Source organism: Nerophis ophidion, linkage group LG26 (genome assembly GCF_033978795.1).
Source record: "Nerophis ophidion isolate RoL-2023_Sa linkage group LG26, RoL_Noph_v1.0, whole genome shotgun sequence".
In the NCBI taxonomy this organism is placed as follows: domain Eukaryota; kingdom Metazoa; phylum Chordata; class Actinopteri; order Syngnathiformes; family Syngnathidae; genus Nerophis; species Nerophis ophidion.
In genome coordinates, this window is record NC_084636.1 from 14772602 (window position 1) to 14791396 (window position 18795).

The following is an 18795-nucleotide window of genomic DNA, read 5'->3' on the forward strand; positions in this document are numbered from 1 at the left end:
GAACTGCACTTTTTCTGGAATGTTGCCTATCCTTAAAAATCATCATGCGAGATGTTATGAAGGTTCTCATTCATCCAGGTCATTGTCACCTCAATGACTTTCCTCGGCTGTGTCGGTTAGGATTGCTCGCTTGCATTAAAACTGTTGTTTTTCTCACTAGGATAGGGTGAAACTATCCTTGCCCAGACATCCCCTCCTGGTTCTGGAGTATAAATATTTGGGGGTTTGGCACCAGCAGCTAGACTAGATCTGACCAATCTAAGTCTATGAGCACGAACTGATGAAGTCTACTCGGATGCGAGGCGAAACGTCTTCTAGGACAAACCTAGCTCTCCAGTTGCCATCGATAGAATGCCCCTGGGACATCATGAGAGACAAGATGACAAATGTATTTCTCTTTTATGCATTTCAACTTGAAAATAAAAGTCAAAGGGGAGTCTTCTACTTTGCCCATAAATCCCTCGAAATACCCATCCAAAAAGGCCAAAATTATTATTAATAATTAATTAATAATATAATCTGATTACATTCCGTGACTTGAATATTAAAGTATTGTTGATGTTATTATACGTGCTGACACAGACAAACTATTTTTAGCGACGCCTTGATCAGAGGGAGATAAAAGCTTGTGCTGCTATGTTGACATCACCAGCTGCTTTCTCGCCTCAGAGCTACTCAATCAATCAATCAGTGTTTATTTATATAGCCCCAAATCACAAATGTCTCAAAGGACTGCACAAATCATTACGACTACAACAACCTCGGAAGAACCCACAAAAGGGCAAAGAAAACTCACACCCAGTGGGCAGGGAGAATTCACATCCAGTGGGACGCCAGTGACAATGCTGACCATGAGAAACCTTGGAGAGGACCTCAGATGTGGGCAACCATGGTCATCGGACCGGACCCCCTCCACAAGGGAGGGGGGGACATAGGAGAAAGGAAAGAAGCGGCAGATCAACTGGTCTAAAAAGGAGGTCTATTTAAAGGCTAGAGTATACAGATGAGTTTTAAGGTGAGACTTAAATGCTTCTACTGAGGTGGCATCTCGAACTGTTACCGGGAGGGCATTCCAGAGTACTGGAGCCCGAACAGAAAACGCTCTATAGCCCGCAGACTTTTTTTGGGCTCTAGGAATCACTAATAAGCCAGGGTCTTTTGAACGCAGATTTCTTGCCGGGACATATGGTACAATACAATCGGCAAGATAGGCTGGAGCTAGACCGTGTAGTATTTTATACGTAAGTAGTAAAACCTTAAAGTCACATCTTAAGTGCACAGGAAGCCAGTGCAGGTGAGCCAGTACAGGCGTAATATGATCAAACTTTCTTGTTCTTGTCAAAAGTCTAGCAGCCGCATTTGTACCAACTGTAATCTTTTAATGCTAGACATGGGGAGACCAGAAAATAATACGTTACAGTAATCGAGACGAGACGTAACAAACGCATGGATAATGATCCCGGCGTCTTTAGTGGACAGAATGGAGCGAATTTTAGCGATATTGCGCAGATGAAAGAAGGCCGTTTTAGTAACGCTTTTAATGTGTGACTCAAAGGAGAGAGTTGGGTCGAAGATAATACCCAGATTTTTTACAGGGTCACCTTGTTTTATTATTTGGTTGTCAAATGTTAAAGTTGTATTATTAAATAGAGGTCGGTGTCTAGCAGGACCGATAATCAGCTATTTCCGTTTTTTTGGCATTAAGTTGCAAAAAGTTAGCGGACATCCATTGTTTAATTTCATTAAGACACGCTTCCAACTGACTACAGTCCGGCGTGTTGGTCAGCTTTAGGGGCATGTAGAGTTGGGTGTCATCAGCATAACAGTGAAAGCTAATACCGTATTTGCGTATGACGTCACCCAGCGGCAGCATGTAGATGCTGAAGAGTACAGGGCCAAGGACCGAACCCTGGGGAACTCCACACGTTACCTTAACATAGTCCGAGGTCACACTGTTATGGGAGACGCACTGCATCCTATCAGTAAGATAAGAGTTAAACCATGACAGGGCTGAGTCTGACATACCAATTCGTGTTTTGATACGCTCTAATAAAATATTATGATCGACGGTATCGAAAGCAGCGCTAAGATCAAGGAGCAGCAACATAGATGACGCATCAGAGTCCATCGTTAGCAATAGATCATTAGTAATTTTTGCGAGGGCTGTCTCAGTCGAGTGATTTGCCCTGAAACCGGATTGAAAGGTTTCACATAGATTGTTAAAGGCTAAGTGTTCATTTAGCTGCTCTGCAACAATTTTTTCGAGGATTTTCGAAATAAAGGGAAGGTGAGTCACCGGTCGGTAGTTTACCATGAGGTCAGGATCGAGGTTAGGTCTTTTAAGGAGAGGATGAATAACCGCTTTTTTGAATGCAAGGGGAACAGTGCCCGAGGAAAGTGATAACTTTCAGTCATTAACTGAAAGTTAACTCTAAATCATAAATAATACTGCTCACCTTGATAGTAGAAAGTTGAGAACATGATCCGATGAGTCATATACAAGTCAACTTTTGCATCCAATTTAGAAGCAAAAATGACAAGAAAGACATAAAAAGACAATTGGTCTGCGATTGGTTCCACACCCCTATCTCAACATCCTAGCAGTTTGCATCCTAATGACAGCAGACATTGTACAGGAGGAGATGTTGTATTATGTTTGTTGGCTCTCATGAAGTATGCAGTGAGTTATAATCAGTGATGATGTTTGAAGGAAAAAGTGAACGGTGTGATGTGTTTTCTCAAAATGAATAATCCGCTGTATGCTTCAAATGAGCAAAATACATAAATATTACATCTTATTATAAATGTGCCCGTTATTACATTACATAGCTACTTACTAACATTGATGGAGGTGTTTGGATGTTTTTAGGCGGAATTTAGAGACTCCCATAGGCTCTATTATAAAAGGACTTCTGATCGCATATAAGTACTAGTTGGAATGCACCAAAAAAGAAAAACATGTGTTTTTGTCTTACATAAAAGGCTACATTTTAAAAAAGGGCAGTGCCCCTTTAAAATTGGCAAGGATATGAAGCAAACCATCTCCTCTTAAAGAGGAATGAACTTTTGTGGGGGAATTTGGACTATCATTCATAATCTCTATTTAAAACAAGAACAAATTCTTGGTCGTAAATAAATGTTAGTAAAAGTCAGCTGACAATACTGTCAACGAGACTCGCTCTATAGCGCCTCCATCAATGTTTTATATACACCTGTAAGTATATATGTAATGTAGTAACATGACAACATGTAATTTTCACTTATTTTGCTAATTTTAAGCATACGGCGGCACATTAATTTGACAGATGCATCACAACGTTCGCTATTTCGTACAACAATAACTACTACTACTACCTGCTTCATGAGAGCAAACAACTACTTTGGGACAAATGATGATCAAGAATGTATTGTTGAGCCCGAACATATGGAAGATGAACTACAAGTTTTAAAGGCTCTATGATAAACAGATCCAGCTGTATTGCTAAGAGCAGAACAAGAAATACAGACTACCAACATCAAATCACACAGATTCACTCACTGTGCAATGTCTGCTCTCACTGGAACATCAACTGATAGGATGTATATAACAAAAATTTACATAATGTTCTAACTCATATCTGCCGGGAGACTACAAAAAAACCCTAAAAACTACAACGTGGCTGACGGGGAGAGGACGCAGTCGAGGTAGGCTTGGAGGAGGACTTCGGCACGTAAATGAGGCAGACCACAAAATGGTGCATTCTGGAAGAAATTTCTTATGCCACGCCTTCTTTGTCTCATTTTGTCCACCAAACTTTTTATGTTGTGTGTGAATGCACCAAGTGAGCTTTGTTGATGTTATTGACTTGTGCAGAGTGCTAATCTGGCATATTTAGTCAGTGCATGACTGCAAGATAATCGATGCTAACATGTTATTTACACTAGCTGTATGTACATATTGCATCACAATGCCTCATTTGTAGGTATATTTGAGCTCATTTAATTTCCTTTACTTATGTCTTCTGTGAATTTAATTTATATTTGCATGTCTCATGACACATTATCTGTATGTAATATTGGCTGCATTTCTCATAGTTATTTGTGTGCCATGTTGTTCCAGACCACAGCAAACATTAGCTAGCTTGCCAAAGATTGTAATGAATCTATTAAAAATAAAAAGACAGCCTGCCGTTTCCTTAAACTTGGACACACACTTTTGGCTTTTCTGAGACAGTCATTTTCCAGAAGTTAATCTCATCCTGGGAGAAGCCTCATTTTACTAATGACTTCCAATGTTGCAAAAATGTGTTGAATATTACATGTCATCATCATGTGTTGCCTTCATTATAAAACTTATATAAATAAGGCTTTTAATTATTTTTGTCTCCTGACAAATTTTCTTTACAATTTTGGTCCGATATGGCTTTTTCAACATTTTGGATTGCCGACCCGTGAGCTGAACTATTTGTATCTTAGCTTTTGTCTCATAGATGAAAAAGCAAATAGTTGTTAGTGTAATATCTAACATACAGTACAGGCCAAAAGTTTAGACACACCTTCTCATTCAATGCGTGTTCTTTATTTTCATGACTATTTCCATTGTAGATTGTCACTGAAGGCATCACAACTATGAATGAACACATGTGGAGTACTTAACAAAAAAAGGTGAAATACCTGAAAACATGTTTTATATTTTAGTTTCTTCAAAATAGCCACACTTTGCTCTGATTACTGCTTTGCACACTCTTGGCATTCTCTTACCATGAATTGATTAACGTGGACCCCGATTTAAACAAGTTGAAAAACTTATTCGAGTGTTACCATTTAGTGGTCAATTGTAGGGAATATGTACTGTACTGTGCAATCTACTAATAAAAGTCTCAATCAATCAATCAATCAATGGCCTTCTCTTTATGAGCTTCAAGAGGTAGTCACCTGAAATGGTTTGCACTTCACAGGTGTCCTAGTTTCGATGCCTTCAGTGACAATCTACAATGTAAATAGTCTTGAAAATAAAGAAAAACACATTGAAATGAGAAGGTGTGTCCAAACTTTTGGCCTGTATTGTACCTAATTATTAATAAATTAATTAAATTTTCAGAACATGTCAAAAGGGCCAATAAAAAATGAGTTGCTGGCTGCAAATGGCCCCAGAGTCCCAATGTTGACGCTCTTGGTATAAAAAGGTAAGTTAAGTTGGTAAAAATTACAACATAACTGTTTAGTTATTTTGTGTCCAGTTAGATTATTTAGACCAGTGGTTCTCAAATGGGGGTACGCGTACCCCTGGGGGTACTTGGAGGTATGCCAAAGGGTACGTGAGATTTTTTGTATAATATTCTAAAAATAGCAACATTTCAAAAATCCTTTATAAATATATTTATTGAATAATACTTCAACAATATATGAACTTATGTTCATAAACTGTGAAAAAAAATATATAACAATGCAATATTCAGTGTTGACAGCTTGATTTTTTTGTGGACATGTTCCATAAATATTGATTTTAAAGATTTATTTTTTGTGAAGAAAGGTTTAGAATTAAGTTCATGAATCCAGATGGATCTCTATTACAATCCCCAAAGAGGGCACTTTAAGTTGATGATTACTTCTATGTGTAGAAATATTTATTTATAATTGAATCACTTGTTTATTTTTCAACAAGTTTTCAGTTATTTTTATATATTTTTTCCAAATAATTCAAGAAAGACCACTACAAATGAGCAATATTTTGCACTGTTATACAATTGATTAAATCAGAGACTGATGACATAATGCTGTATTTTACTACTTTATCTCCTTTTTTCAACCAAAAATGCTTTGCTCTGATTAAGGGGTACTTGAATTAAAAAAATGTTCACAGGGGGGTACATCACTGAAAAAAGGTTGAGAACCACTGATTTAGACGATTACCTTTGCGTGGGTTTGAGCACGGAGGAGAGCAGCACTCCGTCTACGGCCGTGACCTGACTGGCGCAGCGTGTTGGGCACCCGCCTCCTTCCTCCAAACTCTTCCAAGCCTCTGCGCTGTTTGCACAGTCGCACGGCGAGCCGGGCAATTGGTGACAGCACCCTCCTGTCGTCATGGTTACGGGGCCCGCAGACCGGCTGTTGAGGTAGTGTCGGGAGTGCAAAGAGAAAACTTCTCTAAAGTATCTGCACATAAAAAGAAAACTGGCTAAAACATCAGAACGGCTTCATGAACTGTTAAATAACCAAGCATCTGTAAGGACATCAATATTACACAATGAGACCCAAAGTCCCACCCAGAAAGAAGCATCTGTTCGGAGGAAATCCACTTGGCTTAAATTGGACGATAGTGTGCAAGTGCAGCAGGCAGATAGACAGCTGGCTCCCCGACGATAACCCTAGCACGGCGATAAGACACAGACAAATGACGTCAGCGGCTTCTTACAAGTGGACACTCTTTATTTGAACACTCGCAGGAAATGATTTGAAAAACCTGCGGATGTTGTGATCGCCGGCGAGCAGCTCAGTGTTGTTCGTCACACCATAACCGAGCTAATCCTGTGGATTTAACACGTGTTGTTGTTGTTTTTCTTCTTAAAAAGGCAAGCTGCGACGTGGCAGATGGTGACAAAACACTGTTGTTGATACGTGGGATTTATGAAGCTTCACGTCTGCCAATAATCTCTTCATTTTTACCCATTGTTTGTCATGTTCCTAAACCTCGACAGGACATGTGTCTGTAGATTGGAAAAATACTTTGAATAATGGGTGCACTTAATTGTTACAAGTGAGTGATAGGTCACACTTAGTTGTGATGTCAAGATAGTTATGAGAAAAAAGTTACAATTATAGGAATTAAGTGGTACTGTTACACAAATAAAATCGAAAATATTAGGGCTGCAGCTATTAATTATTATAGAAATTGACTAATCTATTAATTGGTATGTTTGACTAATGGAGTAATTGAATAAAACACTTTATAGGCTCAATGCATATTTTAGGAAAAAAAAAAGAGTAGAAATAATTATCTTTCTGCTTGCTATGAACTATTTTTTTTAAATGCACATCAATATTGAAATTGCACTATTAACATGCGTTTAGGGCTGGGCGACATATCGATATACTCGATACGTCACGGGTTTGTCTGTGTGCAGTATATAAAATGACTATCGTGATATTCGGGTATACGTTCTCACGCAGTTGCTTTTAGCTGCTGGCATTACACTTCAGGCTTTTCTCTCTCTTTTTTGTCTCTCCTTCTCACAGACAGCAAGCGCACCTTCTTACATACGACGCATACTGTCACGTCATACGTCACATACGTATACGCCCTCACGTAGCAGAGAGGTCGCAGCATGGGTAACGTTAGCTGTGATGCGAGTGGTATTACGAAAGAAAGAAGGTGTGAATCCGGTAACAAATGAAGGACAAATTACAACCGTAATTTGTCAAGTGTGGGGCAAAAGCTTTGCTACCAAAAGTAGCATTACTACTAATATGTAGCATAATTTGAAAAGTCACCTGCTACAGAATGAAGAGTGCTTACTCTGCAAGTCAACATCTCCATTTGGTGCCACACGCCCACACCATCAAAACGCCAAGGCAAACATTTCCAGATCAACACCGTATGAAAAAAATAGTCAACAACAAAAGGAGATAATGTCCGGAGGAACCTACCACATATCGAAGGACGAACACTATTTGATTTCCTAATATGCAGGTCATTTTGACAGTTATTGAAATATCTTGAGTGACTTCATGCACAAAAGTGCACTCTATTTGTTTTAAAATATTGTAGTGGCTCTCTGTACAAAAAATGCACTTTAATTTAGTGTTGTTTTGATGTCATCTAAGTCAGTGTTCCCCAACCACCGGGCCGTGGCCTGATTGGTACCGGGCCGCAGAAGATTTTTTTATTAATTTTTATTAAAAAAAAAATATATATATATATATATTTTTTTTTTTATTAAATCAACATAAAAAACACAATATACACTTACAATTAGTGCACAAACCACAAAAACCTCCCTTTTTCATGACAAAAACGTCCTTTTTTCATGACAAAGAAAAAACAAAAAAAAGGACATCCCCGCACCCGCCAACCCGGGCCGCGGGACAAATTATTAAGCGTTGACCGGTCCGAGGATACAAAAAGGTTGGGGACCACTGATCTAAGTGACATCATGCAAAAAGAGCACTCATAGCTTGTTTTAAAATGTCTGACAATCTTGCACTTTCTGTTTTGAAATGACATGAATGTTTGTGCCATTGCTTAATAACTGTTTAATAAATACACTTTTGCTAAATTGACTTAGTTTTGATTTCCCTCTCTCAATGAAAGTTTGAAATGAGCATATATTAATGCAGTATGAACAAGACTGTTTTAATGTAGACACATGGAATAATCATACTGCTGTGATTATATGTATCAAGTGTTCAGTCAAGGCTAAGGCTAAATTTCGATATACAGTATATTGTGTATCGCGATATGGCCTAAAAATATTGAGATATTAAAAAAAGTCCATATAACCCTGCCCTACATGTGTTCATTGGAAAAAAAAATGTACACACTGTTCTGCTCATGTGTGCTTTATTGCAGGGTCGTGCGGAAACTGACCGCGTTTTTAAAGTTACGGGTCATACATTTGCTCAATTGTTAAAGGCCTACTGAAACCCAATACTACCCACCACACAGTCTGATAGTTTATATATCAATGATGAAATATTAACATTGCAACACATGCCAATACCGCCTTTTTAGTTTACTAAATTACAATTTTTAATTTCCCGGGAGTTTCGTCTTCGAAACGTCGTGTAATGATGACGTGTACGCAAGACGTCACGGGATTTTAGGAAGTATGAGCGCTACGCACACACACAGCTAAATGTCGTCTGCTTTAAGGGGATAATTATACAGTTTTTTGGACATCTGTGTTGCTGAATCTTTTGCAATTTGTTTAATTAATATTGGAGAACTCGCAGTAGAAAGATGGCATTGGGAAGCTTTAGCCTTTAGCCACACAAACACACGGTGATTCCTTGTTTAAAATTCCTGGAGGTGAAACTTTCCTATGGATCAGAGCGCGGTCAAGCCAACATGGATCCTACCGAATGTCAACCAGCAGGTTTCGGCGATAAAATTTTGGTTAAAAAGTCAGTTCTTACCGGCGGAAAGCTGAGCTTGTGCCGTCCATAGCTGCCGTCGACTCCCCTGAGACACTGCGCGTCAAAACACCCGTGGAGACACCCTTCCGACTATCAGGTACTATTTAACTAACTAAAACACTAGCAAGACAATAGAAAGATAAGAGATTTCCCAGAATTTATCTAGTAAATGTGTCTAAAAACATCGGAATCCGTCCCAATGCAATCGCGTTTTTTTTTTTTTTTTCAAGCCCGTCCCTATCAATATCCTCAAACACAAATCTTTCATCCTCGCTCAAATTAATGGGGAAATTGTCGTTTTCTCGGTCCGAATAGCACTTTTTGTTGGAGGCTCCCATTAAAAACAATGTGAATATGTGAGAAGCTATCAAACATGTGACGTCATCGTCTGCGACTTCGGGTAGAGGCAGGGCATTTCTCTTAGCATCGAAAGTTGCTAAATTTATCGTGGATGTTCTCTACAAAATCCTTTCAGCAAAAATATGGCAATATCGCGAAATGATCAAGTATGACACACAGAATGGACCTGCTATCCACGTTTAAATTAGAAAATCTCATTTCAGTAGGCCTTTAAGAGATTAATCAAAGCAACATAATATACACCAAGTTTTGTTCTAATTGATTTAAATAATTTAATCAAATAATCATTGCATCCTGAGAATATATAACCTAAAAAAGTCAAGAATATTATGAAAATAATGTTGGAATGTTATGAAAAGAAAGTTGAACATTAAATGTCAGTTCCTTTCTTTAAGTATTCTCGCATGTACTACAAAAATATGGTTGGAATGTTATGACAAAAAGTCAGAATGTTACAAAAATAAAGTTGCAATGCTAATATTGTAGGAGACGCAACATGAGATTCAAATCGTAATTTTACACGAATAAAGTCAGGATGTTACAAAGGTCTAAATGTCACCAGAAAAAAAGTCTCAATACTACAGAAGTAAATTGTATTACGAGAATTTAGTTGCAACAATACCAAACCAATGTTGCTACCCTTCCAATTAAAATTTTCAGAATATTGCTTAAATGAAGTTGTAATAAACAAATAATTAAGCTGTAACATTGCCAGACAAAATTGACGCTCCAAATAAAGTCGTAAAATTACGAGAATTAAATTGTTACTACCAGACAAAATGTGTTGCTCCAATTTTAAAAGTCTTGAGTATTGCACAAATAGTCGTAAATTACAAAAAATAAGTTGTAATAATACTAGACAAATGTTCTACATGTTACAATTCAAAAAGTCTGAATATTGCGCACATTTTTGTAATAATACAATAATTAATTTGTAACAATACTACACGTATGTGAGTCAAAAAGTCTGACTACTGCGCAAAAAGTTGTTTTATTACGAGAATTGACTTGTAACAATGCTAGTGTCGTGTCACTTAAAAAGCCTAAATATTGCGCAAAAAGTGGTAATATTACGAGAATTAAGTCGACCACACACAAATTAACTAAGTGAATATAGCATGAATTAGGTTGTTAAACCATCAGACAAACGTTGTGATTCATTGGAGCGTAGACGCTCCAAATAAAATGGTCAGAATATTGCGTAAATAAAGTCGTACTACTACGAGAAGTCATTTGTAACACCATCAGACAAATGTTGCCACGACCCAATAAAAAATGTCTGAATGTTGCATAAACAAAGTCATTTTATTGCGAAAACTTTTTTTTAACACTACCATAAGTGTTGTGTTCCTCTAATTGAAAAATTCTGAAAACTATGGAAATTAAGTAATAATTTACAAGGAAAAGTTGCAATGCTTGAAGTAAAAAAAAGTTGGATTATTGCATAAATAAAGTGTACTACAAGATTTAAGTGGCAATCCAAAAATAAAAAACACAATACCGCAAAAAATAAGTATTCATGCCATTACACTAGTTAGTAAAAATAGTGAGTGGGGCTTGTTTACAGATTGTCAGACTGAGGCAGATTCCTACAACAAAGTTCTGCAAAACATTAGTAGTTTTTACCCTTGGCATTATATTTTGCCATGTTTGTTACATCTTTATTCTTGCATGATTATAAAATATGTCGATCAAGGACGTGGTCTGGAAACTTGGGAAGTAGAGGAGCGACGTTAATATATTCTCAATATTCAGTCATTAATTGTTAGTAGTTAATATTGTAAATCCCACATTCTGCATTTTCATGTACAGAGACACTCTAAAATTGTCTGAGTATTGTGTAAAAAGGTAATTTGTAACCCTATCAGACAAATTTTGCGAAATCCGATTAAAAAAATCAGAATGTTGCATATACAAAGTTATATTATTACGAGAATTACGTTTTAACACTGCCATAAGTGTTGCGTTGCTTTAATTTAAAAAGTCTGAATATTACGTAAATTAAGTTATAATTTACAAGGAAAAGTTTGCAATGCTTAAAAAAAAAAAGAATTATTATAGCATAATAAAGTATAGTACAAGATTTAAGTGGCAATTCAAAAAAAAAAAATTGCATAAAATAAGTCTTCATGCCATCACAGCAGTTAGTAAAAAGAGTGAGTGGAGATTGTTTACAGATTGTCTGACGGAAGCAGATTCCTACAACAAAGTTCAGCAGAACAGTGGTATTTTTTTATTTTTTTTTTACAAATAAGTAAATGATTTTTAACCTTGGTGTTTATACTTTGCCATGTTTGTCACATCTTTGTTGTTCTTGCTCGATTATAAAATATGTCGATCGAGTACATTGTCTGGGAACTTGGGAAATAGAGGAGCGACGTTAATATATTCAATATTCAGTGTTTTTTTGTTCGTACGTAATATTGTAAATCCCACATTCTGCATTTTCTTGTGTACACGCTCCAATTAAAATTGTCAGTATATAGCGTGAATAAAGTAATTTGTAACACAATCAGAAAAATGTTGACATGCTCCAATTAAAAATGTCTGAGTGTTGCTTAAAAACAAAGTCATATTACGAGAAATACATTTCAACCCTACCATAAGTCTTGTGTTGCTCTAATTTAAAGTCTGATTATATGAACTAAGTTATAATTTACAAGGAAAAGTATGCAATGCTTGAAATAAGAAAATTGTTGGATCCACTATGGATTGAACTTTCACAGTAGGGGGGAGGGGGGGGGGGTGCCCACATATGCGGTGCTCTCCAAGGTTTCTCATAGTCATCATTGTCACCGACGTCCCACTGGGTGTGAGTTTTCCTTGCCCTTATGTGGGCTCTACCGAGGATGTCGTTGTGGTTTGTGTTGTGGTTTGTGCAGCCCTTTGAGACACTATTGATTTAGGGCTACATAAATAATCAATGATTGATTGATTGATTGAAAAAAAAGTTTGATTATTTCATAAATAAAGTCTACTTCCAGATTTAAGTGGCAACCCAAAAATAAAAAAATGCACGAAAGAAGTATTCATGCCATCACAATTGTTAGTAAAAAGTATGAGTGGGGATTGTTTACAGAGCAAAAACCCTGACAACAAGTGTCTGACTGAGGCAGATTCCTACAACAAAGTTCTGTAGAACAGTGGTATTTTTTTTTCTACAAATAAATGGATGATTTTTACCCTTGGCGTTTATGTTTTGCCGTGTTTGTTACATCTTTATTATTTTTGCTCGATTATAAAATATGTCGATCGAGAACGTGGTCTGGGAACTTGGGAAGTAGAGGAGTGACATTAAAATATTCTTAAATGTCAGTGTTCATAGTTAATATCGTAAATCCCACATTCTGCATTTTCATGGCAAAATTGTCAGAATATTGCGTAAATAATGTGTAACACTATCAGACAAATGTTGCCATGCTCCAATTAAAAATGTCTGTGTGTTGCTTAAAAACAAAGTCATTACGAGAAATACATTTCAACACTACCATAAGTGTTGTGTTGCTCTAATTTAAAAACTCTGAATACTATGTAAATTAAGTTAGGATTTACAAGATAAAGTTTGCAATGCTTGAAATAAAAAAAAAGTTTGATTATTGCATAAATAAAAGTCCACAAGACTTAAGTGGCAATCCAAAAATAAAAAAATACAACATTGCATAAAAAGAGTATTCATGCCATCATAGTAGTTGGTAAAACATGTGAGTGGGGCTTGTTTACAGAGTGTCTGACAGAAGCAGATTCATACAACAAAGTTCTGCAGAACAGTGGTATTTCTTTTAGAAATAAGTGGATGGTTTTTACCCTTGGCGTTTGTTTGCCATGTCTGTTACATCTTCATTGTTCTTGCTCAATTATAAAATATGTCGATCAAGGACGTGGTCTGGGAACTTGGGAAGTAGAGGAGCGACGTCAATATATTCTCAATATTCAGTGTTTTATTGTTCATAGTTAATATTGTAAATCCCACATTCTGCATTTTCATGTACGTAGACTATCGAATTAAAATTGTCAGAATATTACTTAAGTAAAGTTGTAATATTATGATAAGTCATTTGTAACACCATCAGACAAATGTTGCAATTAAAATTGTCAGAATATTGCATGAATTAGGTCTTAATTTTACCAGAAGTCATTAGTTGACAAATGTTGCGATTAAAATTGTCAGAATAGTGTGTAAGTCCGGGGTCATCAAGGCGGTGCCCGCAGGCACCAGGTAGCCCATAAGGACCATATGAGTCGCTCGCTGGCCTGTTCTAAAAATAGTTCAAATAGCAGCACTTACCAGTGAGCTGCCTCTATTTTTAAAATTGTATTTATTTACTAACAAGCTGGTCTCCCTTTGCTCAACATTTTTAATTCTTAGAGAGACAGAATTCAAATAGAATTTTAAAATCCAAGACAATATTTTAAAGACTTGGTCTTCACTTCTTTAAATAAATTCATTTATTGTTCTACTTTGCTTCTTATAACTTTCCGAAAGACAATTTTAGAGAAAAAAATGCAACCTTAAAAATTATTCTAAGATTTTTAAACACATATACCCTTTAAATTCCTTCCTCTTCTTTCCTGACAATTTAAAATTTAAAGCCCACCAGGCTGCACCAAACTTTTGGAGTCTTGTTGACACAGAAAAGTACAGTGGTGTATGCGCAGCAGCTATGAAGGCTGCAAGCCTGTTTGGTTCAACTTATCTTTGTGAATCAGCCTTTTCTGACATGAACTTCATTAAGAACAAACACAGAACACGCCTCACTGATGCACATCTGCAAGACTCACTCAGCGTTGCAGTGTCAAGTTACACACCAGAGTACAACACACTAGTTAACAGCATGCAATGCCAGGCTTCCCAATAACTGACAAAGAAACAGATAACAGATTTGGTGTCCAGTTCAAAGTGTGACATGATTTATTTTCAAAATTTGAGAGTTGACTTTTGTATTTTACATGAGTTATTATTTGTACAAACATGGTGCAAAGTAATTCATGATTTGTTAAAAAAAAATGTTAGTGGCCAGCTAGTTAAAATGGGATATTGTGATTTCACAAGACTGTCTTAGAAGTGATAATTTGAAAATGTTCAATTTGAAAAATGTGCACTTAGAGAAAATATAAAAATAAAATGTTGCATATTGATATTTATCTGTTTCTATAAATATTTATTGTGAGAAATCATTAAGATGATCAGTTTTTCCACAAAGATAAATATTAATCATTAATAATAACAGAGTTAAAAGGTAAATTGAGCAAATCGGCTATTTCTGGCAATTTATTTAAGTATGTATCAAACTGGTAGCCCTTCGCATTAATCAGTACCCAAGAAGTAGCTCTTGGTTTCAAAAAGGTTGGTGGTGTAATATTCTGAGAAGTAATCTGTAACACCCCGATTACAAATGTCTGAATGTTGATTAAACAAAGTCACATTATTGGCGAGAAATAAGTTTTAACATTACCATCAGTCTTGTTTGGCTGTAATTTAAAAAAGTCTGAATATGGCGTAAATTAAGTTTGTTTACAAGGAAAACTTTGCATTGCTTGAAATAAAAACGTTTGATTATTGCATAAATAAAGCCAAAATTCAAAAATAAAAAATACAATATTGCATGAAAGAAGGAATTATTCATGCCATCACTGTTTTGGTGACAATATTGTAACAATGCAACTTTATACTATGTAAATCAGGGGTCACCAACCTTTTTGAAACCAAGAGCTACTTCTTGGGTACTGATTAATGCGAAGGGCTACCAGTTTGATACACACTTTAAAAAAACTGCCAGAAATATCCAATTTGCTCAATTTACCTTTAAAAAATATATATATATATATATATATATATATATATATATATATATATATATATATATATATATATTTCTGACTGTCATTCCGTCGTACATTTTTTTTTTCCTTTTACGGAAGGTTTTTTTGTAGAGAATGATGAAAAAACACTTAATTGAACGGTTTAAAAGAGCAAAACATAGGAAAATTAAATTTTGAAACATAGTTTATCTTCAATTTCAAGTATTTAAAATTCAAAATTCAACCGAAAAAGAGAAAAACTAGCCATTTCGAATATTTTTGAAAAAACTTTAAAAAAGAATTTATGGAACATCATTAGTAATTTTTCCTTATTAAGATTAATTTTAGAATTTTGATGACATGTTTAAAATATATATATAACATTGTATATTGTAACATTGCAACTTTATATGTGACAATTTTGTCACGGAATATTGTCACTGTTTTCGTGACAATATTGTCACGAAAACAATATCATCAATAATTACAATATTGTCACGAAAACAGTCATAATTGTCAACTTCGTTTTCTCTATCTAGACAGTGTTGTTAGCTTTGGGCACCGACTATTACCTGGAGTGGAGGCGATAAAGTCAAGACGACCATTTTATCGCAGCAAACATCTCTGCACTTCCACATGGTAACTTATCTACATGCTATGTTAGTTATCTACATCATACTTTTTTAGGTTATTTTGTTGAAATTATACTCAAATTGTTACTTTGTCCAAGAATTAGACGTGGCCATACAGATGCACAGACGTCACGAATAGAAAACAAAAGTGACAACTTACCTCGTCTCTCTCCTTTAAGACGACAAATAATGACTATAATGACGTCTTCTCTCTCCTAAGTTCCATCATATTTGGCGACATGTGCATTGAGCGAACGTCGTCATTGAAGCGGAGAAGTACGCGTACTTTTTTAAAAGTAGTGTCTTTTTAAAAGTAGGGCGCCTGCCAGGTGTACTTCCGGTAGAGAAGCGCCGTTAATTAAATGCTCCCCGCAGGTTTGTCCACTGCTGTCCGCAGCCGCCCGCAGCAAAATAAACAGCCTCTAGAGTGGAGTCACTGGTCAAAAATACAAGGGAGTGGTGTTGTAGATTTCACTAGAAGAATGATAGGAATGAGTGGGACATTGAACGCAGCATTTTTAGATCTGATTCGACGAAACCACGTGATGCCTATGTGACGTCATCACGCAGAGTGACGTCACGCAAACTCAACTGTTGAGCAGTCGCTAATCGCATTATTTACACGAAATGGAGCAACATTTACGATGCTTTCATCAACAAGGACTAATATATGAATCGGTTGACCACAAATGTTTGTTTGCACTTTAAATGCGTCAGTGTTTTGAAAAATGTGGGAATTTTTACCTCGTAAAGTTTGATTGATTGATTGATACTTTTATTAGTAGATTGCACAGTACAGTACATATTCCGTACAATTGACCACTAAATGGTAACACCCCAATGGGTTTTTCAACTTGTTTAAGTCGGGGTCCACGGTAATCAATTCATGGTATCAGTTCCAGTATGTTTGCCTATCATTTCAGTAGTGATCGCCTTTGCAGAGAACAGAAATAGACAATCACGTTTGAGCGCATATATGCAGCAATCCTATAGACTTTGGGTTGGTTTCTTTTGTAAAAATGAATAATAGTTTATTTCGACGTAGCATTGTTACATATGTGATAACGTTTTTTTAGTTTCTTAAATGTTCGAAGAGCAGAAAGTAGTGCATATATATATATAATATATATATATGTGTGTGTGTGTTTGTATGTATATATATATACACACATAAACAGGTATATATGTATATACATATCTATATACACCTACATATATATATATGCACCCATATATATATACATATGTATATACACATCTACACATATATATGCACACATATACTTAAAAACATTCACACGTATACATATATATCATATACATGTATATATACACACAACCATGTATATAAAAATGTATAAATGTATATACACACATATACACAAACATTAAAATGTATATATACACATACATACACATATGTATGTGTATGGATATGTACATGTATATACACATATTTAAATACATATAAGTATATATATATACGTACATATTTTTCCTGACCTAATGTGTATATATATATATATACACATTAGGTCAGGAAAAAACTAGCTATTTCATCACTACAAGCCTGTTTCGCAGTTTTCTCTGCTCTTCAGGGGATTTTTTGGGTATTGAGCACTGTATAATGAATAAACCACAGAAACCTCGACTATATACAGTGGAGCAAAAAGTATTTAGTCAGCCACCGATTGTGCAAGTTCTCCCACTTAAAATGATGACAGGTCCGTAATTTTAATCATAGGTACACTTAAACTGTGAGAGACGGAATGTGAAAAAAAAATCTAGGAATTCACATTGTAGGAATTTTAAAGAATTCATTTGTAAATTATGGTGGAAAATAAGTATTTGGTCACTTCAAACAAGGAAGATCTCTGGCTCTCACAGACCTGTAACTTCTTCTTTAAGAAGCTCTTCTGTCCTCCACTCGTTACCTGTACTAATGGCACTTGTTTGAACTTGTTATCTGTATAAAAGACACCTGTCCACAGCCTCAAACAGTCAAGACTCCAAACTCCACTATGGCCAAGACCAAAGAGCTGTCAAAGGACACCAGGAAAATAATTGTAGACCTGCACCAGACTGGGAAGAGTGAATCTACAATAGGCAAGCAGCTTGGTGTGAAAAAAATCAACCGTGGGAGCAATTATCAGAAAATGAAAGACATACAAGACCACTGATAATCTCCCTCGATCTGGGGCTCCACGCAAGATCTCATCCTGTGGGGTCAAAATGATCATGAGAACAGTGAGCAAAATCCCAGAACCAGAACTGGTGAATGAACTGCAGAGAGCTGGGACCAAAGTAACATATGTTACTGTCAGTAACACACTACGCCGAAAGGGAATCAAATCTTGCAGTGCCAGACGTGTCCCCCTGCTTAAGCCAGTGCATGTCCAGACCCGTCTGAAGTTTGCCAGAGAGCACATGGATGATACAGCAGAGGAATGGGAGAATGTCAGGGGGTCAGATGAAACCAAAATATAACTTTTTGGTATAAACTCAACTCGTCGTGTTTGGAGGAAGAAGAATACTGAGTTGCATCCCAAGAACACCACACCTACTGTGAAGTATGGGGGTGGAAACATCATGCTTTGGTGCTGTTTTTCTGCTAAGGGGACAGGACGATTGATCTGTGTTAAGAAAAGAATGAATGGGGCCATGTATCCTAAGATTTTGAGCCAAAACCTCCTTCCATCAGTGAGAGCTTTGAATGGTTGACCAAATACTTATTTTCCACCATAATTTACAAATACATTCTTTAATATTCCTGCAATGTGAATTCCTGGATTTTTTTTTTCACTCTCTGTCTCTCACAGTTGAAGTGTACCTATGATGAAAATTACAGACCTCTGTCATCATTTTAAGTGGGAGAACTTTCACAATCGGT

General features: G+C 36.2%; 1 protein-coding gene across 4 annotated transcripts in view; it reads right to left on the bottom strand.

Annotated features, from left to right (window-relative positions):
* The window catches only part of LOC133543965 (E3 ubiquitin-protein ligase MARCHF2-like), a 22380-nt gene extending 5940 nt beyond the window's left edge, over positions 1-16440 (bottom strand). Inside the window, exons 1-4 of one of the 4 annotated variants that reach the window (XM_061888917.1) lie at positions 16066-16440; positions 6443-6507; positions 6246-6347; positions 5893-6135 (exon numbers count right to left, since the gene is read on the bottom strand). In XM_061888917.1, the coding sequence (XP_061744901.1) occupies positions 5893-6135; positions 6246-6259 (257 nt within the window). In that variant the 5' untranslated portion in view covers positions 6260-6347; positions 6443-6507; positions 16066-16440. The remainder of the gene's footprint in view (positions 1-5892; positions 6136-6245; positions 6348-6442; positions 6508-16065) is intronic. The other 3 variants (XM_061888915.1, XM_061888919.1, XM_061888918.1) reach the window with 3 other exon arrangements.
* Between the last annotated feature and the right edge of the window lie 2355 nt (positions 16441-18795).